This window comes from Maylandia zebra, linkage group LG15 (genome assembly GCF_041146795.1).
Source record: "Maylandia zebra isolate NMK-2024a linkage group LG15, Mzebra_GT3a, whole genome shotgun sequence".
NCBI classification, from domain to species: domain Eukaryota; kingdom Metazoa; phylum Chordata; class Actinopteri; order Cichliformes; family Cichlidae; genus Maylandia; species Maylandia zebra.
The window spans coordinates 16,225,794-16,246,816 of record NC_135181.1 but is presented as its reverse complement, the minus strand read 5'-3'; the positions used below and the strand labels follow the sequence as shown (position 1 = coordinate 16,246,816).

Sequence of the window (21,023 nt, the reverse complement as noted above, 5' to 3'; positions counted from 1 at the left end):
AAAGCCAATCAGCAGTACATTGGTTTATAACAGTCAGCATCATGTATAATGGGAATATATCATACCTCCATGATACTCCTTTATACTTTGTATTGAGCTCAAATATGTTCTTTGCTTTAGCACCAGTGCCTGTCTATGAAAACAAATATACCACACAGCAGTTTAAAGATGCAGAAAGTTTGTTTTTCTGCTTAAAAAGGGGGAATAATTATGTTATTGCACTTACTGTCACAGAGTCTCCTAGTGCTGCCACCACCTTAATGTCTGCTGGCCTCAGCTTGTGGACTAGGATATTCAAAGGGTTGAAAGGGTACTCAAAATTTGTACTTAAGTACAAGTATTGTTACATTGGTTAAATTGTACTAAATTACAAGTAAAAGTACTGGTGTTAAAAAATACTACTCAGAGTATTAATTACTTTTTACTGGTGGATGTTTTATTATGTCGTCAATAGCGGCCATTCGGTTCATTTCACCAGTATAAAATATCTATGTTCAAAGCACGTTTCTCAGATGAACAAGGTATAGAAAGGTCATTTGTTTTGTAAATAAATGTTTTCTAATTAAATGTAAATATAAAGCAGGAATTTATATCTACTAGAAGGAGAAAAGGAAAAACTGAAGAAAACAATGCTCGGGCATGCAGCATAGGATGGATTAAAATGCTGAGAAAGAACACAGAGGTCAAGGAACTTAATAATAACTTGGAGTGCAAGAACAATGGCATGCTCAGGAAAAACACAGAGCTCGAAAAACTTAGTAAGAAATTGAAGTGCAAAAACAATGAAATGCAGGTTCAAGAGCAAGAACTGGAGAAAATACATGATGACCTGCAGTGTACGCTTCTAGAAATCCAGAGCAGAAATCACGACTTAGAAGACATGTACAACAAAGTACAACAGAGGAATACAGACATGTAAGAAGCAAAGCTATTACAGGAGGCATCTAAAGATCTGAAGGAAAAGCTTGAAGAAAAACAAGCAAAATTAGAAGAACTGGAGAAAAAATGCAAGAAACTTGAGGAGGAAATGGCAGTAACAATCAAAGAACTGAAAACCCTCATCCTACAGAAAAAAGAGCTCCAGGAACAGTGCCTGCTGAAGAAGGCAAAAAAAGAAGAAACGCTTCTGTTTTTTCTGGAGGAGGGACCCTCCTGCTTCTTCACTTGATCACTCCTTTAAAGGGAGTTTTTCTTAACCACTGTCGCCTTGTGCTTGCTCAGAGGGGATTGTTGGGAGTTTCTCTCCTCCTTTCTCTTTCCTCCTTTATATCCCTTTCTTTTCACCTCCCCTCTTCTCCCTTTCTCTCCTACCACCTCTCCATCACTCCCCATTTTTTCTTTCTCCCCTCCCTTCCTCATCATTTTTCTTTTCTTTGTTCACCCTCCCTTAACTTATTCTTAACTAACAATAAATATAATCAACCATATTTTTACTTGTGTCAAATCAATGTCTTCATTTAAGAATAATTCATCTTAAGAACAAAACCAACAAATGTGTGATAGCTCTGTGTGTTGATGGAGTGACACATTTATGTCTTACATTTTAGTGGGTCTTTTATTGTTGGGTCTTTACAATACAATATAAAGCACCTTGAGGCAACTGTTATGGTGATTTGACACTATATAAATAAAATTGAATTAAATTGAATTTTAGTTTAGCCTTATAGGTTATCATAGTTTTAGTTCTTGCAAAGTTTGGTACTTTAGCTTAAAGTTTTTGGCTTTTAAGTTCCCTGGTTCCAAAATCTATCCAGCTTTTTGAAATTGGGATTGCATTAAGTGGATGATAGTGGACACGTCTTGTGTGTGTGTCTGTGTGTCTGTGGGTGTCCATCTTACCTGAAGTTGGCACAGTGTCAGATGGTCCAATATTTACACAGGAAAAGTCACTTCCCCAGTTCTGAAAGAATAAATACCAAAAATATTTTAATCAGACCTCATTAATCAGAACATTTAGCTTTCGTGAAGCATCAGTATAATAACATTTCTTAAAAACAATATTTGTGTCTTTTAACCTTTAAAAATGGAAAGTCTGCCCAAGCATTGCACCGGTTTCTATCTAATGCTTACCCAAAGAAAATAAGCAGACATTAATTAGATTTTAGTGGTTTTCTATCATTGGGGCTAAGATCTGGAGAATCACTGCTTTATTCGGCCTTGAAGCAAGCATTTGTAAATGAGGGAAATACACATACACAACAAAAGTGCATAAAGCTTGTAACAATAATAAGAGATACTAGCTGAATTATAGAAATAATTAAAAATAAGGAGAATACTGGAAACCAATTCCAAAATATCCACATGTCTAACCCAAGTCCCTGGCACAAGATAAACCATCATAAGCCCTCGGGCTGCTCATTACTGGCATCTATTTTAGTTATCTAGATAAGTGTTAAGCAGTTCTGAGCTTCCTCTGAGACCCAACAGACTCTGGTGCATGACTAAAAAAGCCCAAACCCTAAAAAAAAGGGAGTCTGTTTACTAGGGTTTAAACAATCTTATAGCTTTAATGTTGTGTGTAATTTGAATGTGTGCTTTGAGACAAGCCCTGGCATTTATGACAATCACAAGCTTTGTATGTTGACCAAAAGATGAGCTTTAGATCAAGCAGTCGAAATGATCTTCCAGGGTGAGGAGCTCAGTCATTCAAAAAGAGCTCAGAGCAGAGCCTACTACTATTTCAGTCCACACCACTACACATCGAAAGGAGGCATATGAGTTCATTCAGGCAACTGACCATTCCTCCTTTAAGCCTCCAAGGGGAGTGTTTTTGGGTATGTCCTGCCAGGAGAAGGCCCCAGGAGAGAACCAGAACACACAGGAAAGATGGCTAGCTTGGGAACAGCTAACACCTGAATGAGGTAGACGAGGTAGCTAGGGGGAGAGAGGTCTGGACACTTCTGCTTAGACTTCTGTCCTAGTAACTTTAACCCAGATAAATGACAGAAGTTGGGTGGTTCAAAAGCTCTGATTGACACTTGGTAGGTTGATAATAGGTAGGTTGCTAATTTTAATGGCCCATTCAGGTCTTTGGCTCTTAAACAATAAAATATTTTAATCGTGATAGAAGTTGCTGGTTTTCTTTTTTGGATAAAGACCTTAAAAACCTGGAAGTTAGATACTCACTGTATTAGGCTGAGGTGTTGGGGAGGGACTGGAATAGATGTAATTGCTGTTGTTGTAGGTCCGAATATAAAGTGAAGTCTGGGGATAAAAAGAACTTAAATTAAATGTGATGTATAGTGATTACAAAGAGATGCGTATCTATAGAGGCTAGAGTCTAGACAAAGAAACCACAACATTTGTAATCTAAGCTAAGTTTGAATAGCAATTTTTCCAACGAGGATTTACAAAGACATGTTGACTTGTCTCCTACCTTACTTGGGCATTTCAGGCCAGTGGATACAGAAAAGTCCTGTAAAGAAGTCTTGTTGCCCAGTGGCTCCAACTTTGAGAGTAAAAAAAAAAAAGTGATTTGTGCACACAGCATGTTAAGTATAATGATTAGAGCAAATAAGCTTTATAGTGTTTATAATCATGTTAGGATAATGTTCAGTACCAATAAGTCAGTGGAAGTTTAACAGTCTGTTAAATAGTCAAGATTACGTCTAACAGATACAGTTTTGTTAGTCGGTATAAATTCTTATATCCTTGTATCTCAAGGGTACAGAAAATATATATTATTCTTTATAAGCTCAGCTACTCATACTAGTAATGTAGTTTTATCAGCTGATATTTACAATGTTCCTGCCTTTTACACATAGCATCAGTAGCTATAATGGCATTGTTGAGGGAGCACATAGTGGTTTTTACCCACCACTAAGTACTTTGAAAGCCTGTAATTCAGAAAATTTCCATAGTACTAGTTCCATTAGATATAATACAGTTATTATATAATGTTCTGATTCTGGGTGGGGGGGTGAAACACTGTTGTTTTCCATGCAGTGACCCACTTATTAATATTTTCATGAAGCAGAACAACATCCCCAACAGTCATTAATAATGCAGTCAACAGCAAAATGGCATGTGTGCAAAATACTGTAACAGCCTCTTTTTGTTTACGAAAGAAGGTAAGTGCTGCTGTTTGTGATGGCTGACCCCACTGAGGCTCTTCAGTGGCACAGGCAGAGATGTCAAAAGAAATATAAAAATCCTTGCTGATGTGGCACAATTAGAAGCACATGAAACAGCTGAAGTGTGGCAACTACGTCTTTATTGGTGCTTGACAAACACATGTTCAGTCGGAATCAAATACTCATGTCATATTATGTTGCTTTTGTAGTAATAAAAGTATCAAATAGCAAAAATATATACGGGTCAGAATAAGTGTTTTACAAAAAGAGTCCCTTTTGTTTGCCATATATTTACCATGTTGTTCCAAAGGGAGCGAGCCATCATGGTCTGGGCCTTCTGGCTGACGTGGAAGCAGTCAGCACTAAAAAAAGAGCGATCAGGGTGGCCATCCTGAGAAAAACGCACAATAAATATGTAAATGTTAAGATTTTTGGACTACTTGCATCGGTCAGAATATAACTACTGTGTTAGATATCTGATCAGGACCAGGAGATCTTTCAAAATACAAAAACAAACAAAAGAAACAAAAGAAAGAATCTGCAGTATTTTCTTTTCTTTTTAAAATGTCAATAAAGCTGTTTTTGTAAGAACTTAGGATTTAACATTGACCTTAATCGTTAAGGGAGCAATTTGTCATTTTGAGAAATGTACTTTTAAAATACACAATCTGAACTGTTCTAAGGAGCAATCCACTCTAAAATGATAAAGATCACATAAAGACACGATCATTATACAGATTAAATCAAACCACTGAAACCAGACAGAATAGAGTGACCTTTAGAGGTGGATTTTTAACTTTGGAATAGTATCAGTCAATCAATCAATCACAAGTATATTTAGTATGTTTCTGTTTATTCGTGGTTAAGGATTTGTTGTCTCATGTATAGTTTGAGTTCCATGTGTTATTTTCTGTCTACCTCTCAGTGTTGAGTTTGTGTCTTTGTGTAGTGATTTCGTGTTTCCTGTTTTATTGTGAAGGTCTGCTTCTAATGTGAGTGTATTGTTTTACTTCCCTTGTCTCATCTCGTTAATTACTTCCAGCTGTGTCCCCCACCTGTGTGTAATCTCCCTGTGTTTCTCTGAGTGTATTTAAGTCGGGTCTTCTGTTGTAGTAGTTGCTGGTCCGTCTGTGTATCCACCGTGTTTCATCTGTGTGTTCTCCCTGCTGTCCATCGTCGTTCATGTTCATGTTCATGTTCATGTTCATGTTCATGTTCATGTTCATGTTCATGTTCATGTTCATGTTCATGTTCATGTTCGTGTTCTGGTTCGTGTTTTGTAGTTTAGTTGTTCTCAGTTTAGATAGTCTGCAGTCCCATTTGCCGTTTTACTATTTTGTACTTTATTTTCAATAAACCACCTTCACACCTTTACAAGTGCCTGCGATTGGATCCTCCTTTATTATCTCCACACGGCTCACCCCACTCGCCGTGACACAAACAATTTCTCACAAGAATTTCTACAGAAATTCAATAGTCCTTTCTCTTGTTAGCTAGTATTTAAAATTTGACATCTTTTGTTGATGATTTAAGGTCATCAAAATTAGACCTTATGCTTTGCAGAATAATTTACAGAATTGCTTGAACAGATTCTGTGGAAGCCATTGATTCAGTGGTTTTATAGTGGAATAACGACAAAATCCTTGTGTACTGCTGCAGGGGCCATGTTGTTACATACTGGATAAGGTGAACTGTGGATAAACACCCGTAAATCCTGTGCTCTGTGCTTTATTACTGACCGGCAGCCTGGGGAAAATGATGTCTCTGAAAAAAGGCTGGATAACCACAGTGAAGTCTGAGCGAGTGTCATACCGGCCGGACTCCACGAGTTCATGTAATGCTCGCTGAAATATAGAGAAAACAATGACGATCAATGGGGACTGACTTTAGGGCTCCTTTTTTAATGAGATTTCCTTTTTCTGGACTTTTCTACCTGATAGCTTCTGTTCAGGTCTTCCAACATTTGAAGAGCCTCAGAGTTGGACTTTGGCAAAATAACGCAAGGACACATAATCCTGGAGAGATAACAAGGGGTTACACAACAGTTTAAGATTATTTATGAAATGATAACTGTGGACGATAAAAAGAGCAACTGAGCAATGCATTACCTACATATTTTTTTTATATCTCATAATACAAAAAAGTGATACTCACTTCACCAGCCAGGTTGGGCATTTAAGTGAGGGATCTTTGTGCATTTCTCTTAGTTGTGTTATCTGCAGAGGCTCTACTAAGTTCACCAGAGCCCGAGGCACCTATCAGACATTAGCTAAGTTAATACTAATGCTAACACTGACCAGGACCAGCATACATACTGCATCTATATAAATGTGACAGCCTGCCTGATGATTTTACCTCCTTGTGAAGATAATCCAGGCTTTCTCGGACATTGCGAACATAATTTTCTGTAGAGTAACGTAGCTGCAAACCAAGATATAACATTTTTGGGTTTGGTGACCGTTTTGGCTCTTTAAAAATGACCTATGAGTTCTTACTACATGCCAGTACTTACAGAGTTGTAGCAGTGCTCACACAGGTCATTTCCTCCAATGAAAAAGGTGATCACCTTCCAGTCTGATTCAAAGTTGATCCTCTGCAACATGCACAAATGTGAAGATAGATAGATAGATAGATAGATAGATAGATAGATAGATAGATAGATAGATAGATAGATAGATAGATAGATAGATAGATAGATAGATAGATAGATAGATAGATAGATAGATAGATAGATAGATAGATAGATAGATAGATAGATAGATAGATCGATCGATCTATCGAGTTGGTAAGTAAAAATATTGTTAAAGATCAAATATCTTTAAACATACAGAGTCATTCTTCATTCTTTCCACCAGAGCACGCACTTGGGTTGGTACATCACTAAAAACACAGTAAAAGACAATTCTTTGATGGTTAAAGAGTCATTTTATCGAAGTTGAACCATTAACATCAACAAAACTTTTAAACAGCAAAAACAACAGCTGTACTCATTCAGTATAGAAAAACATATTCTACAAGCTGATCACTCATGTATCACCTGTAACAAATCTCTAGGCAGGTATTTGTGCTAAAAGGACTCACTGGCTTTTTGCTCCCGCCACAGCCTGGTTAAGGAATGCTTGAGGTGTGTCCTGCTGACCCGTGTCAACAGAGTAGCCCGTCAGGTTTTGGCTGAAATATTTCAAGATGTCTGTAATAACAATAATAATGAACAACAATGAATAGTAATAACAATCAAGGAAAAAAAAATTCACACGTAATGTTGAGCAATGTGTTTGGTTATCTAAATGACTCACTGGGCAGAGTGGTGACGCTAGTCAGGTTTTCATCTCCACCAATGCTGGGAAATAGACATGAAGTTAAATACATGAATGATGTGACACACTAGCCCAGGAAGTTTAATAGTAGTATTTTGCTGCAACATTAAGGGATACCTGAAGAGTCCTGACTCACCTCCAGGATAAACCTCTGTATTGACGCAAGACATCCAGGATATCAGATGGCCTGGATGCAATGCCATTGCCTGCCTGAAAAACAGCAGGTTTTAAAAACTTTTAGGATCAACTTATTCAATTCTAAATAACGAGAAGTTGATAAGAATGACTCACTGTCAACGAATCGCCAACAGCAGCAACAACTTTGACGTCTCCAGGTCTGAGTTTGTGGACTGCAAAAAACAGAAGAAATGGTCAGAATAATAAATAAAATTAATAAGACAAGTGTAGAATAATATTGTATTTAGAATACACATAAATACAAAATATATAAAATTAAACCTCCTACAAATATTGTATACTAGTATCAATGTACTGGGAGGTACTATTAGGATGATTTGAAAGGGCAGATTTAAAGAACACTTTACATTTTACAGACTGAGGAAACCAAGACATCTCACAAAAAACAACAAAAACAAAGCTCCATCATAAAGCATCTTATATTGTGACTTGAAGTTTGTACAGTGTCAGAGGTATTACTTTGTAGTTTTTAGTCCCATGTGCTAAAGTGGGGAATAAATGAATAACCTTCAATATGTTATATAAAAAGCCAGATCTTGGATAAAATCAGTTTTACTTTTTTGCTAATTTAAGGTCACCTAAGTGCTCAAGAAAAGCCTTTAATGTCATCTTACCTGAAGTGGGTGTGGAAGGTGAGGGACTTAAGTCCTCACAGGGCATATCTGTCCCTGTAAACTGAGCAGTCACACAGAGCACAATCAGAAATTGACAGGAAGCGTGCAAAGCTGGCCCAAAGCTGGTTCGGGTTGGCTGTAGACAAAACTCACAGGCTCCAGGAGAGGAGAGCTATTGCTGTGGTGATATGACGGAGAGTTTCCTTCTGTCCTCAGGTAGGGTCGTTCCTAAGGGAGGGAGACAGATAAGGAGGAGGAATATGCTGCACAGAATCATCATCTGTAAATACAGTGTGTCTAATGTGATTACCATATATGTAAGTGGGTTTTCTGTAAAATTACTCACCTCGCTTGGACATGGCAATGTGAAGATCTTACCATTGTCCTCTGGTTCATATTGGGCAACTGTGACCTGCAGCTAAGAGACAAAAGGCTCATTGTTTTCATGTCTGGGATACCGAGAAGAGTAACTGGGTGTGAAAGTGCCAGTGCATTCGACTTTGAGAGTCCCAAGCCTCACCAGGTTTGTCCACATCTGCACCAACAGTTTATCTTTGTGCTGTAATGCTTCAGACTCAGTGAGATGCTTCCCTCTCTGTTAAAAGCAAGAAAGACAGACAATGTACAGTGCATAAAAAATATCTTCAGTTCAGTTCAGGAAGATAAACACAGACATTTAATATCATCTACTGAGAAGACAAAGTCTTTGTACTCTTTGGGAGTCGATTTTCACAGATGCTGGGATGAGACACAAATCCCTGTGGGACTTAATCAGGAAGAGTATCCTGCATAAAAACGCCTGCTAAACCACTGTGCGAACTACCTGCTGTGGTGATCCCTTGTGACGTAGGGAGCACCTGAAAGTAGTTTTTATATAATGCATACAAATAGACTACAACACTCGATTTAATATCACCCTGATGGGCCTTCTTGAAGCCCTTTAGTTTTACTACACTAACTGTTTTAGCTCCCTATCACATCCCTTTAACCTTTCTGATTGGCTTCCCTTCATAAACAGAAGGTCTAAAGAGATAGTGGCTGGGGCTTGTATATTCAGAAGCTAATGTTAAAGTGCTCCTCACAGATACACATCCACAAAAAAAAACTGTTAGAAAAGGAAGTTGACTTCATGTTCAATTTGACCAACTGCTGTTGCAACAAAATGGATGAAGAAAAGTTAAATAGGTCACTATTTAATAAATTTTTGCTCTCTCAAGCCTTATAAAGAGAAAGGTTGGGTGAATTTCTTCAATCACAATAAAAATGTTCAGGTTTTGCCCGGTAAAAATGTGTCAGCATAGGCTCTAGCATTTTTTTTTGATGACAGAAATGATCACAGTAAACTGCAGGTGTGACTAAGGCACTAATAAAGATTTGGGTTTGCAAAATAGTGCAATTGAAAGGATTTATAGGAGAATAAAAGGATGATATGATCTGAATTTAACTCACAGCAATAAATGATGGGTCTGTGATGAAAGGTATATCCTGAAGGGTAACAGTGAAGTCTTTTCTGTCACTGTACCAGTGTTTCTGTACCAACAGCTCATCCAAAGATTCCTGGGAAAAGGGAGTTTAGGAACAACATTTATCAGCAAGAGGTTAGCTATACCCTCAAGCAAATCCAAACACTATTTGAACATGAAATAAGGACAAACCTGCAGAGACTGAGTCAGCACGGCTCTCAGGAGCCTGAGCTCCCCTTCACTGTTTGTTTCCAAACACTGGCCTGATCTGTCAGTAAAACACATTTACTCATTAAAACTTAATATGGATCCTCCTGTTTAAAGGAAAACAATCTACCCCAACAGTGAATAATTAAAAAATGAAAATAAAACTATTAAAGGAAACAAGTAAACGGGTTAAGAACATAACATTCTCTAACTTGACAGCAGTGACATTTTGTATTGCCACACTGACTTATCATCATGTCATCTAATTAATTTATTTTCCTGGGAAAAAAAGATCTTAATTCCTTTTACATCTTCAACACATGCACGCCATCTGTTTTGATGTCATTCTCTAAAGGTCAGGGAAGAAAAAGTGAACTTACTTGCTCTGCATAGTGTCATGCTCTCCATCCCATAATGCAACACTGACAATGGTCCGTTTGAGCTGTAGCACAGTTTTTGCAAATTTTATGAACACATTGTAAGTAAAATCGCTTCCTGCGTATAATATGAAACATACCCGAGAATGCAGCAACTGCAGAGCCTTATCCACCTCTTTGACCACTGCCGCGATAATTGATGAGACCTGCAGTACAAACACAACAGACTCCATGAACTCCTAGTGACTTTAATGCTACTTTTTTACAACAAGAGAGTCACCAGTACAGTCACTTGTTTGTTTGGTTGTCGGCTAATACTTTAATGTGTTATGTGAATCAAATTATAGGAAATGCTAAGTAGCCAAAAAACGCTATAGAAGGCAACCTTTGCAATAGCAACAGTGACAACATATCTACAGAACAAATTTTATTTGCATATATGAAGGAAAGTTGGGATAGTGCAAGTCTGAAACTGATAAGAATTGATAGCTTGGGCTGTGTAACTACAGTATTAAGGCAACAAAGTCTATAAAACATGAATAACAAGGGATTTGGACTCTGGGCATTGAGCTCTTGAAGATTAAGGAACCTCAGTAAGGTCTTTCACTGTTTACCTGCTGGTCCTCACAGGCACAAAACTGATCCAGCTGAACAAAGAGAAGCACCAACTTCCAGTCCCGATTCACATTGGGAGCCTGTTGGGGGTGAAGTCACTGCTGGTTACTTTTGAACTTGAAATAATTTTAATTTGAACCTGTAAGAAACACCATGCACTGGTACATGTTTAGTAAATTGTATGGCAAGTATGATCTTTAGATATTTTTCTCAGGGCACAGCAGGTTAAAACAACACCTGTTCAAACATATAGTTCTGCAAAATTTCCAGTTTTTAATAATTAAATCAATAATGAGAGAATATATTTTGTTTTCTGGTGTGTGTTTTTTTTAACAAACACTGAATTATATATATTTTTTCTGAGAAGGTTGGTTAGAATACTTTTATTGTGAATATTTAATATTTCCCTCATTTCCAAATAAGCTATATCTTCTTGATTCACCATGGAAAGCATAAAATCAAATTTTATCCTTAAGGTTGGAAAATGCAAGAATATACCTGACTGTTCTGTAGATAGAGGGACAGTTTCTTTGCCTGATCCACCAGAGTGCTACAAAAATAAAATAACATGAAGGAGTTAAGCCATCATATGCAATCATAGCTTTTCCTCATGAGCCAAAAAGTACACACTGTACCTGTGTTGTATAGGCTGAGAGGTGTAAAGGTTTGTTTCCTCTGAGAGGTGACTAATCAGTTCAGGATTGAACAGAACCATCAGCTCTGGTTGAGAGAAGGTAACACAAGTTTAACATTAGCACTTATTTTTACCCTATTTTCACTCTTGAACTCATAGGGTAGCTTTGCATGATTCACAGTTCAAAATAAGCTCTAAAAGCAGAATTGTGTCCCCTGTACTGGGCCTTATTGCAGTAGATCACTTTGAAGTGGCTGTGTGTTAGTGCTAGATAAATTCATTTCTATTAAATTGAACTGAACTAGAGCTACAAGAGCTGAAACACTTTTTAAACTCTTCTGCCTTTAAGCCAACTTCCTTTCTAAATGGCTGCCTCTCATAAACAGAAAGTTTGAACAACATGTGGGCTGAAAAATCTGTGCTCACAGCTAGAACTATGTGTCTTAGATGGGCATATTAGATGATATCTATGTATTAAAATATCATACAGGCCCAAGAGTAGAAAGATTGAAAAAGAGGCCAATATTTACTATCCTAAATCTCTTAAACGCAAGAGTTTACTGCTCACCTTCAATCACAGTACAGTATCTTTGTTTTATTCTGTGTGGCTGTTAAAACTAGTTTAGGTTTAAGCTTTCTGACTGCAGATTAATCATAAAAATTAATTTGCCCTGCCAAGTTGACGTGAACATGATAGCAGTGTTTTTGTAACAGTAACTATCACGTTGTGTCCATATCAGTGCTGTATAGATAAAGCACTGTGGTATAACAGGAAAAAATTATTAGCCTCGTGACATGAGTGTATTTAGTAAGGTGCTGTAATTCTAGTGAGGGTAAAGCTTGGATCAAGCCATTTGGTTACTTTTATATTATCCCAGAGACACTTGAACACATTGAAGCTCTCACATTATGTCCCACGGGAAGCCCAGAAAAACAACAGCGACTTTATTAGGTACACATATAATGTCAGAAGCTGTTAAAGATATATACTTACCTCTAAGTCTTGATACAACTGAGGACAGCTCAGTGCTGTAGAAAAGGACCAAAGTGTGAATTTCTAATTTTGTGTAGGTTTTCACTGTGCTATCACAGCTGAACAGTAAACTGTGCTCACCTGCGCATGTGAAGTCCAATGGCGGAAAGCAGACCCACATCTGAGGGCCTAACAACATTAACTGAAAAAATTGCAAAAAATAAAATGATGCAGCTGATTAGCCTAGTTACCAAATCTGGGTAAAGGTATGAATGGTAAATGGCCTGTATTTGTATATAGCACTTTACTAGTCCCTAAGGACCCCAAAGCGCTTCACACAACCAGTCATCCACCCATTCACACACTGGTGATGGCAAGCTACATTGTAGCCACAGACAGAGGCGAGGCTGCTGGACACTGGCGCCACCGGGACCTCTGACCACCACCAGTAGGCAACGAGTGAAGTGTCTCGCCCAAGGACACAACGACCAAGACCGTCCAAGCTGGGGCTCGAACCGGCAATCTTCCGATTACAAGGCAAACTCCCAACTCTTGAGCCACGATCGTCCCATGATGGTGTTACATTAGTGTGTGCAGCAGGGAAGTTGTTTTATTTATTTATATATATACATTTATTATAACCTACATTTATTTATATCCCAGTAAAAGTTTTAAAAAGTGTGATAACAGGAAAGTTTACTAAAACTATCAAATCTAGTAATCATGCTAAACGTTCTACTCAGACTTAATCATTACACCTACATCGATCTCCCAGTGCAGCTTTTGTGTTGTTGTTGTTAATGCAAGAGGATGTTTAGGACTACAGTAATGAGTCAGCAGAGCTTTATGCACTATGTACCTCAGCACTCACCGACCCTGCTCTGTACTTTTGCGTGGTCAGACACTTCATGGCTGAGTTGTAGTTTATCATAAAGATCAGTATTATAGTGTCAGCTGTAGAGCTTTGTTCTCCTCGAAGGCTGTTCATAAAACCATATGATTGTCTAATTTACCAGTTGAAGGAGGCTCCTGCGAAGGGATCATCTGAGAGCACGGCAGTCCGACTGCTAGAAAACGTGAAGAGATAACAAATGATAAAAATGCTTCAAAGTACAGAAGTTCAAGGCCCTGAGGAGCATTTTTGGCAAAAGTATTACTCTTTATTCAATTGCAGACTTGGCTCAAATCCACTCTTGGTTGGAAAAGAGGAGCACAACAAACACAAACATCTTCTTCCTGTATTGCTATCACTCTTACCAACTGGACAGTCATATACTGAATATTTTAATTTTACTTAAATTATTTTTTTAATAACTATAGTAACTATATAAATAACTATAGCAGCAAATATACATCAAAATCCAATAATTTCAACTAAACCTCCAAAATAAGCAAATAAATAGTACAAGTAGTAATGTTAGTATTAACAGACTGAGTTAAAAATAGCTTATTTTAACACCTGACTTCTGCAAAATTTACTTTAGGTAAATCGTACATAATTCCTACATTTCATGCAGAACCTTTTCAAAATATATATTTATAATTTGTCAAATTGAAACAAAACATCATCATAACAAACATGAAACATGAGCATTAGATTGAGCTATAGTAACAGTGGAGACCTGATGTCCACGTGAGACCCAGCAGAGAGATCAGAAGCAGCTGCTGAAGCATCTTATTTTTTAATGTTGTTTTCATTTATCTTCTGTATGGCTTTCTTTCCTGCCTGCTCTCTCAGCTTACAGTAAGCTGTCTTTCTCTGTTATTATCAGTTATACTTAGTCAGTTAATTATAGCTGTCATAAATCCTCATGCAGGGAAGGGACTATCCTATTTGTTCAAAGGACACAGCTTGAAGATGATATATGATATATGATGATATAATGACACTGATAAGCTCAAAGAAAGTAAGAAAGTAATGGGTTTGAATTTGCTTTTCTGTGTGGAGTATACCTGTGTGGCTTCCAAAGACATGCTTGTTAGGTTAACTAATGAATTTGTTGGCTGTAGGTGTGAGTGTCAATGGTTGCCTATCTCTATGTGTTGCACCTATGGCAGAGTGGCAGAAAGGAGAGGTCAGAGAATATGTCTGTGAAGGTTCTCAGTCATCCAGGTCATCGTAGTCTGAGGAGCTTGGAAAGAAAAGCATCTGGACTTCTTTAAGTTTCCTTGAAGATGTTTCCCCTCTCACCCAAAAAGCTTCTTCAGTTCTAAGAGCAATTGGTGGACAGTCCCAGATAGGGCTTAAATACTGGGACTCTCCACCATGGACTTGTCGGAGAAAAGAAGCAACTTCAGAAGTAATGCACAAAGTTTCGGAGCCTTTGTATCAGGCACTGAAATGAGAAAAGTAAACTGGCAGATTGCACTAAAGTAGTAAATCTACTGAAAAACCCATGAATACGGGGAAGTATTGGAATAGTTTTCATAAAAGTCACAATAAAACCCCTCAAATCCCTGATTAGTGGCAAAACAAGAGAGTGGCAAAAATAGATAACAAGGAAAAAAGACAATGCATGGAGAAATGACTGCCTTCACATATGACACTAAGTGGAATGATTGACAATCAGTCCAATGTTCCTGATTGTTTTTCTGGCTGTTCAGAGCACATTAGTCTAACGTGACAGCAGATGCAACGAGTCCTCTCAGAGATTAAAGAGCTACACGTGTTATTCTGGAAAACTGGCTTGACTCACTATAACATAGGAAATGGGTTTTAGGGGGCTGACGAAAGTCTGACGAAGAGATATAAAGTGCCATGGAAGGAGAATGAGGCTACAGAATGAAAGCTGGTGCAGGTGGTGCAAGTATGCTGTGGTTCTATTTTGAATGGACACATTCCTGGGTAAATCCCATTGGTTAATCTTGGTTGTAAGGTAAACCGACTGTTTACTGCAAGATTAGCACAATGGAAAATTTGACTAAAAATAAACCGGTCTGCAGTTTTTGCTCACAAGCACGCGATTCAACCTTCGTTGACATATTTACCTTTACTTTAAAATGAAGAAAACATATGAAAAGTACATTTAACAAAGGAGAAATTTACTACAAAGGACACTTTCTGTACAGTTTAAGGGTAGTTGTACTTCATGTATCAAAAAAAAAAAATCAAAGAAGGTAATCTATCTAGCAATGAACTGGTGGATTTATGCTTCAATTGGCAGGAACGAAATATACCACAACATCCAGTCATGTGGGTCTGATAAAGGGTTTCTATTTTGGTATGACGTGTTGCTCCCTAGTGGTCAAAGGTAGGAGCTGCGTCAAGCTACTAAATAGTATGGAAAACGTTGGAGAGAACGAAACTTCAAAATAAAAGCCTTTATTTTAAGAAGATGCTGAAAGAAAGTAGGTTTATGACTACTGTTCCAATTAAGATGTTTTTCAGGGCACTAACATTTATAATTAAATATTATTTACACAAATGTTTCAGTATTAAAAAAATAAAGTTTCGATTCGGATTTATTTTTAAGCCCCTGAACGGAAGCTGTCATATCATTCTTGGCAGCTTGGGTAAAAAAACAGAAATCGCATCAAACGCTGCCCTCTGTGCTGAGTTTGACGGCAATAACAATAGAGGAAACGTGAAAATACTCGAATATAAAGACGACCCGGCGACTAAAAACAAGGGAAACGTCCGTAGTTTTTTGAGTTTTCTTCAGCTAACGCAACGAGGTGAGAAATTTGGAGCACACGTAACGGTTTTCTTTGGCCTATTGAGGTTATCCTTATTTAGCTATTGTTTGGGTGACTTTGGCATTACATTTGGCATCATATAGTTTTCCGAGAAGGTTTTTGGCATAAGTCCGCTTCAGCTGAATCTTTTGTTTATTATAAAAACTATCCTTTTTTATAATTTACGATGTCGATGTTGAAACGTAGTTTGTATATGTTCCTAACCTTGTTATTGGCGAAGCTCTCGGCCTGATGATGCCTTTAAGGGGTCCCTTTAAAAACAGAAACCCCACGTTTATTTTACAAGTACGGTACAAAATCATATTTATTTATTTATTTTAAAAGTAAGTGGTGAATATTTGTTTTTTGATTACTCTGTCTGGATTCCCCCCCCCCCCCCCCCCCCCCCCCTCAAATAAAAACAAGCTGTTTGAGTTCCCTTTTCTACCAATACACAAGCTAACAATCGAAAAGCACCTAAAGGAGCTAATCAACATATTTTCGAGTCTTTCAGATATTGTGTGGACTATCATAGTAGTGTGATACGATAAACTTTATGGAAGACCAGTTGTTGTTGTTTCATTTTCAAACATGGCCTCAGATTTCATTTGGGGGAAAAGAAGGATGAAAATAGGTGGGTTGCTCTGTTTTTGTTTTTTTCTATATGACGCGTATATTCCACAGCAATCATTATCTATGTCCAGTCATTGGAGTGTGACATTTTTCGATAAATCTGAGGTGGGTGAGCAAAAGGCCCACTGTGATTTCAGATGGAATGACTCAGCTGTTAATGTATAAAAGTACCAAATTGAAATGTATCTGGCAACTCCAACAAAGAGGAAGTTTTCTTGCACATAAAGATTTCTTTTTATATTTAAACCCCTCTGATTTATCTCTTTGTGATGTTAGTATTTCAATTATTTTTTTATTTGAAAGGACAGTGTTCATTCAGACAGTAAAATATTTTCTGTTATTTGTGGCCAATTTGACACATGGCTTTTTTGTCAGTTTCTTGCACATGAAACTTGAAAAGAAAATCAAAGAGTCTCACACTGTTCATCACTTTAAAACCCACTGTATGTGTGAGAGCAATCTAAAGAAAGATGTGAGAGGCATACTCCAACAGGGCTGTTTTCTTCACTATGAAGGCCAAGCTTCAAAATGGGGCGTATCTTCTTGGACCACATCGGTGGGACTCGCCTCTTCTCTTGTGCCAACTGTGACACCATCCTGACCAACCGAGCTGAGCTCATCTCCACCCGCTTCACCGGAGCCACTGGCCGGGCTTTCCTCTTCAACAAGGTACATCAGTTTCTCATGTGATGGACAACATTGATGTTATTTAGTTAAAATACTTTAACTTAAACAATAGAGTGATTGTTTAGTATATTTAATGCAGCTATGTAAATAATTACTTTCATATTAAGAAGTATTAGAAGAGTTAAAGTCTGTCAAAGTACATAGCGGTTAACTGAAATTAGGAAACTTTAAAGTCACCATATTTGTTTCCTTCTTTTTGGATTCCTTAAGCCCCTAAATGAGGGTGGCTGTGACTCAGGAGGTAGATGGTCATCCACCGGCCAGAAGGTTCAAACCCAGGTCGTCCAGTCTGCATGTTATCCTGCCCTAATTGCTGCTGATTCATGCATTGGACTGGTTGTGTTTGTTACAGTTAGAACAAAGCACTGTATGAAATTGTATATGCCAAACTTCATGATGCTTTTGTTTTCTCACTAGTTCTTTCCCTGACACTGTTAGGAATCTGGGTGTGCTACTTGACAGCTCATTTAAACTCGACAAACAAGTATCTGCTGTCGTCAGATCTAGTTTCTACCAACTTCGCCTTATTTCCAGGGCCAAACATTACATCCCGCACAATGACTTGGAAAAGCTTATCCATGCCTTTGTTACGTCACGACTAGATTACTGTAATTCACTTTATTATGGTCTCCACTCTACCCTCTTACATAGATTACAGACAGTCCAGAATGCCGCTGCACGCATTCTAACTAAAACTAGGAAGTTTGATCACATCACTCCCGTCCTTGCCGATCTGCACTGGTTGCCTGTGAAATTTCGTATTCAATTTAAAATTCTGTTGTTTACTTTTAAAATTACCAATAACACAGGGCCAAGTTATCTTAAGGAACTCTTAAATTCATATCTTCCTATGAGGGCCTTAAGATCTTCCTCACAGTCATTGTTGGTTCAGCCCAGATCTCGCTTGAAGTCTAGAGGTGATCGAGCGTTCGCTCTAGCTGCACCTGAGCTGTGGAACAGTCTCCCGATTGGCATCCGGGCGTCTGATTCTATTCAATCTTTTAAATCACGGCTTAAAACATATCTGTTTGAAATTGCTTTTTCTACCAGTTAAATTCTCGCCTTGCTTCTAGTGAGTTGTCCTAATGTTCTAATGTGTCTGGTTGTTTTGCGTTGTCCTGTGCTGTCAATGTTTTCCATCACTGTGTTTGATGGTTCAGCTTTACAGCTTTACTCTGCTTTAGCTGTGTGCTATAGTTTATTCTTATTAGTGGTTTTTACCTGTGAACATAATCTCACACTTATATGACTCTGACGTTATAGTCTTAATTATTTTATTATTTTATTGTTGCGTTGCCTATGTCCTCTATCACTGTGTATGATGGTACAGTTCTTCTTTGCTACAGCTGTGTGCTATTGACTGTTCCTATTAGTGGTTTTTACCTGTGAACATAATCCCACACCTATATGATTCTGATGTTTTAGTGTAAATCATTTTATTGTTTTATTGTTTCATGTAAAGCACTTTGGCATGCCCCTGGCTTTTAATGTGCTCTATAAATAAAGATTGTTGTTGTTGTTGTTGTTGTTGTATGAATGGGTGAATGTGGCTTGTAGTAAAATGTGCTTTGAGTCCTGTGTTAGGGTAGAAAAGCTCTATGTAAGCAGGCACAATTGGTTTGTGATTAGCTAAGGCACAGAGTCTGTGGTACATTACATAACAGATGGCATTTTTATGTTATTTCCATTAACAAAAAAAACAAACATATTTTATGCTTGAGTGAACAAAACTTATAAATATTATAGTCCAGATGATTTTCTTTCAGAAATGTTTTGCATGAAGGTAAAACCCAAAATACATATAACAGTTTCAAACCAAAATTGTTGTTATTGGATCAATCTTTGTTGATTATCTTTGAGATTTAAAGTTGGTGCAATTATTCAAGCTGTAGTTTGTTACAATTCTGGCTTCCAAACAAAACACTATAATCAAGATAAAATTATCACTGTCTTGTTTTTTAACAATTTTCTCACTTTGTCTTTCAGCTCATCCCTTTCTTTCATATTTGCTTTACTATAAAAGTCCAATTTCACTACTTTAATATTTTCTAATTTACTGAAACCAGTTACCTGGAATAAATCATGTTGAATAATTATGATCTCAGTATTGATCACTTTTGAAAAGCAATTATGCGGTACAGTGACGTGTGGTTGGTGTTCTCCAGGTTGTGAATCTGCAGCACAGCGAGGTGCAGGACAGAGTCATGCTGACGGGGAGGCACATGGTGCGTGATGTCAGCTGCAAGAACTGCAACAGCAAACTCGGTTGGATGTACGAATTCGCCACAGAGGAGAGCCAGCGCTACAAGGAGGGCCGCGTCATCCTGGAGAGGGCGCTGGTGAGGGAGAGCGAAGGCTTCGAGCACGTCCCGACCGACAATTCCTGAGTTCATTTATATTCATCTGTGGATACCAAAGCTTTCCCTCCAGCAGCAGCAGAACATGGACTTGCATTGATGGTGTTCCATTTCTCCCTACAGCTACACCAAAATATCACAGGCTGGGTGTTTGTGGGAACAACTGACAACAAGGTGTTAGATATTTTTCAATTCTGATGGGGATTATTCCTCAAAGGGCAAATAAAGTTGCTTTTCTTCCCATTTAAAAATCATCTTCATGTCCAATATGTGATGAGCAGGTGTAGCTGATGGTGGCTGCTGTCAGACGAAGAGACGTGGCTCCTGCAGCCTTACAGGAGGCTCAGATTTCTGTGTAAAGATAATGCGGTGAATCTTGAAAGCTGAGGCTGTCAATGGGTCTAATTTGCTTTAAGAGTGAGTTGTTAAACATTATACTGCAAAAGAATCATTTTCTACAAAGTGTTCAATGTGATGCTTTGCCCTATGGGCTCAGCTGTGCTAGAGAATTACCTTTAAAAGAGTTATTAGTTGATATAAAATGTTATAATTCAGGTTATTTTCATTCAGACAGGTTAGCAATTTAAGCCTGTCACTTAGTTTATTTTATCTATTAAATGACAAAAACAATATTGTGGGGTCTTTACCTTTCCATACCTCTTATTTGACTCTATAAATATAAATAAACCTAAATTCAGTAAAGTTGATTTGACATGTTCTACAGAGTTAGAAATGCCAATATTTCACTACATCACTACTAATCTATCCAGTTTATTTTCCTTTATTTAACAAAGCATGTTTTTGTTTCAGTATTTCAGACTTGTGATATGTTTATTTGCAAAACAACAAATGATTTCAAATATGCAGTTATTTAATTCTCTTTTTTATTGTGTGTGCATATCTAGATTTACATAATATGCCCAAATAATCACAATCTGGTTAGTTTTCTCTTCTTTTTTTAATGTGCTGAGTTTATTTGCCTTTTTAAACAATCATTTTATCATTAAATATTGTCATTACCAGTGGCTTAGACCTTGTGTTTATTACAATTTTGGCCAGTGAAAGCAGTTCTCGGTATGCTTTGTGACTGAATACTTTCTCATAAGTCAACGTAGACAAGCTAACCTGATATAAGTGAAATCAATCTGAAAAAAAAGGGGGAAACAATTATGCATACTTACTTGAAATGACTCCTCCTCA

The 21,023-nt window shown here is 37.6% G+C and overlaps 2 protein-coding genes and 1 long non-coding RNA gene across 4 annotated transcripts; 1 reads left to right on the top strand and 2 right to left on the bottom strand.

The window, feature by feature from the left end:
- Nucleotides 1–226: 226 nt before the first annotated feature.
- On the bottom strand, nt 227–3,449 carry LOC143412746 (uncharacterized). Its single transcript, XR_013093290.1, has 4 exons — nt 3,377–3,449; nt 3,127–3,204; nt 1,840–1,900; nt 227–285 (listed from the first exon to the last, which is right to left on the bottom strand). It is a non-coding gene; the product is annotated as an uncharacterized LOC143412746 (long non-coding RNA).
- Nucleotides 3,450–4,212: 763 nt separating this feature from the next.
- On the bottom strand, nt 4,213–12,652 carry LOC101470994 (phospholipase B1, membrane-associated-like). Its single transcript, XM_076874545.1, has 24 exons — nt 12,613–12,652; nt 11,500–11,584; nt 11,363–11,414; nt 10,864–10,944; nt 10,390–10,455; nt 10,253–10,314; nt 9,858–9,933; nt 9,652–9,759; nt 8,723–8,797; nt 8,549–8,620; nt 8,356–8,430; nt 8,203–8,263; nt 7,682–7,740; nt 7,527–7,600; nt 7,370–7,413; nt 7,155–7,263; nt 6,902–6,953; nt 6,586–6,666; nt 6,429–6,494; nt 6,228–6,328; nt 6,007–6,088; nt 5,813–5,917; nt 4,369–4,464; nt 4,213–4,221 (listed from the first exon to the last, which is right to left on the bottom strand). Exons 1-24 carry the CDS (start codon nt 12,650–12,652, stop codon nt 4,213–4,215), a joined length of 1,731 nt encoding a protein of 576 aa, XP_076730660.1.
- A 3,314-nt stretch (nt 12,653–15,966) lies between these two features.
- Nucleotides 15,967–20,693, top strand: LOC101472328 (protein yippee-like 5). 2 transcript variants are annotated; one of them, XM_012918962.4, is made up of 4 exons: nt 15,967–16,146; nt 17,295–17,448; nt 17,677–17,745; nt 19,632–20,693. In XM_012918962.4, exons 2-4 carry the CDS (start codon nt 17,308–17,310, stop codon nt 19,851–19,853), a joined length of 432 nt encoding a protein of 143 aa, XP_012774416.1. In that variant the 5' UTR covers nt 15,967–16,146; nt 17,295–17,307; the 3' UTR covers nt 19,854–20,693. The 2 variants fall into 2 exon arrangements, with proteins under 2 accessions (XP_012774416.1, XP_004550545.1); XM_004550488.4 differs by lacking the exon at nt 17,677–17,745 and having other exon boundaries at nt 15,969–16,146.
- The last annotated feature ends 330 nt before the right edge of the window (nt 20,694–21,023 follow it).

What these genes read in the sequence shown, in the direction of transcription:
- LOC101470994 (XM_076874545.1), bottom strand. Translation starts at nt 12,652, where the DNA reads ATGTGGGTCTGCTTTCCGCCATTGGACTTCACATGCGCAG. An exon ending in CATGACACTATGCAGAGCAA is followed by an intron (nt 9,934 to 10,252) that starts GTAAGTTCACTT and finishes TTTTACTGACAG; the next exon opens with ATCAGGCCAGTGTTTGGAAA. An exon ending in GCTCTCCTCTCCTGGAGCCT is followed by an intron (nt 8,264 to 8,355) that starts GTGAGTTTTGTC and finishes GTGACTGCTCAG; the next exon opens with TTTACAGGGACAGATATGCC.
- LOC101472328 (XM_012918962.4), top strand. Translation starts at nt 17,308, where the DNA reads ATGGGGCGTATCTTCTTGGACCACATCGGTGGGACTCGCCTCTTCTCT. An exon ending in GGGCTTTCCTCTTCAACAAG is followed by an intron (nt 17,449 to 17,676) that starts GTACATCAGTTT and finishes GGATTCCTTAAG; the next exon opens with CCCCTAAATGAGGGTGGCTG. An exon ending in GCCAGAAGGTTCAAACCCAG is followed by an intron (nt 17,746 to 19,631) that starts GTCGTCCAGTCT and finishes GGTGTTCTCCAG; the next exon opens with GTTGTGAATCTGCAGCACAG.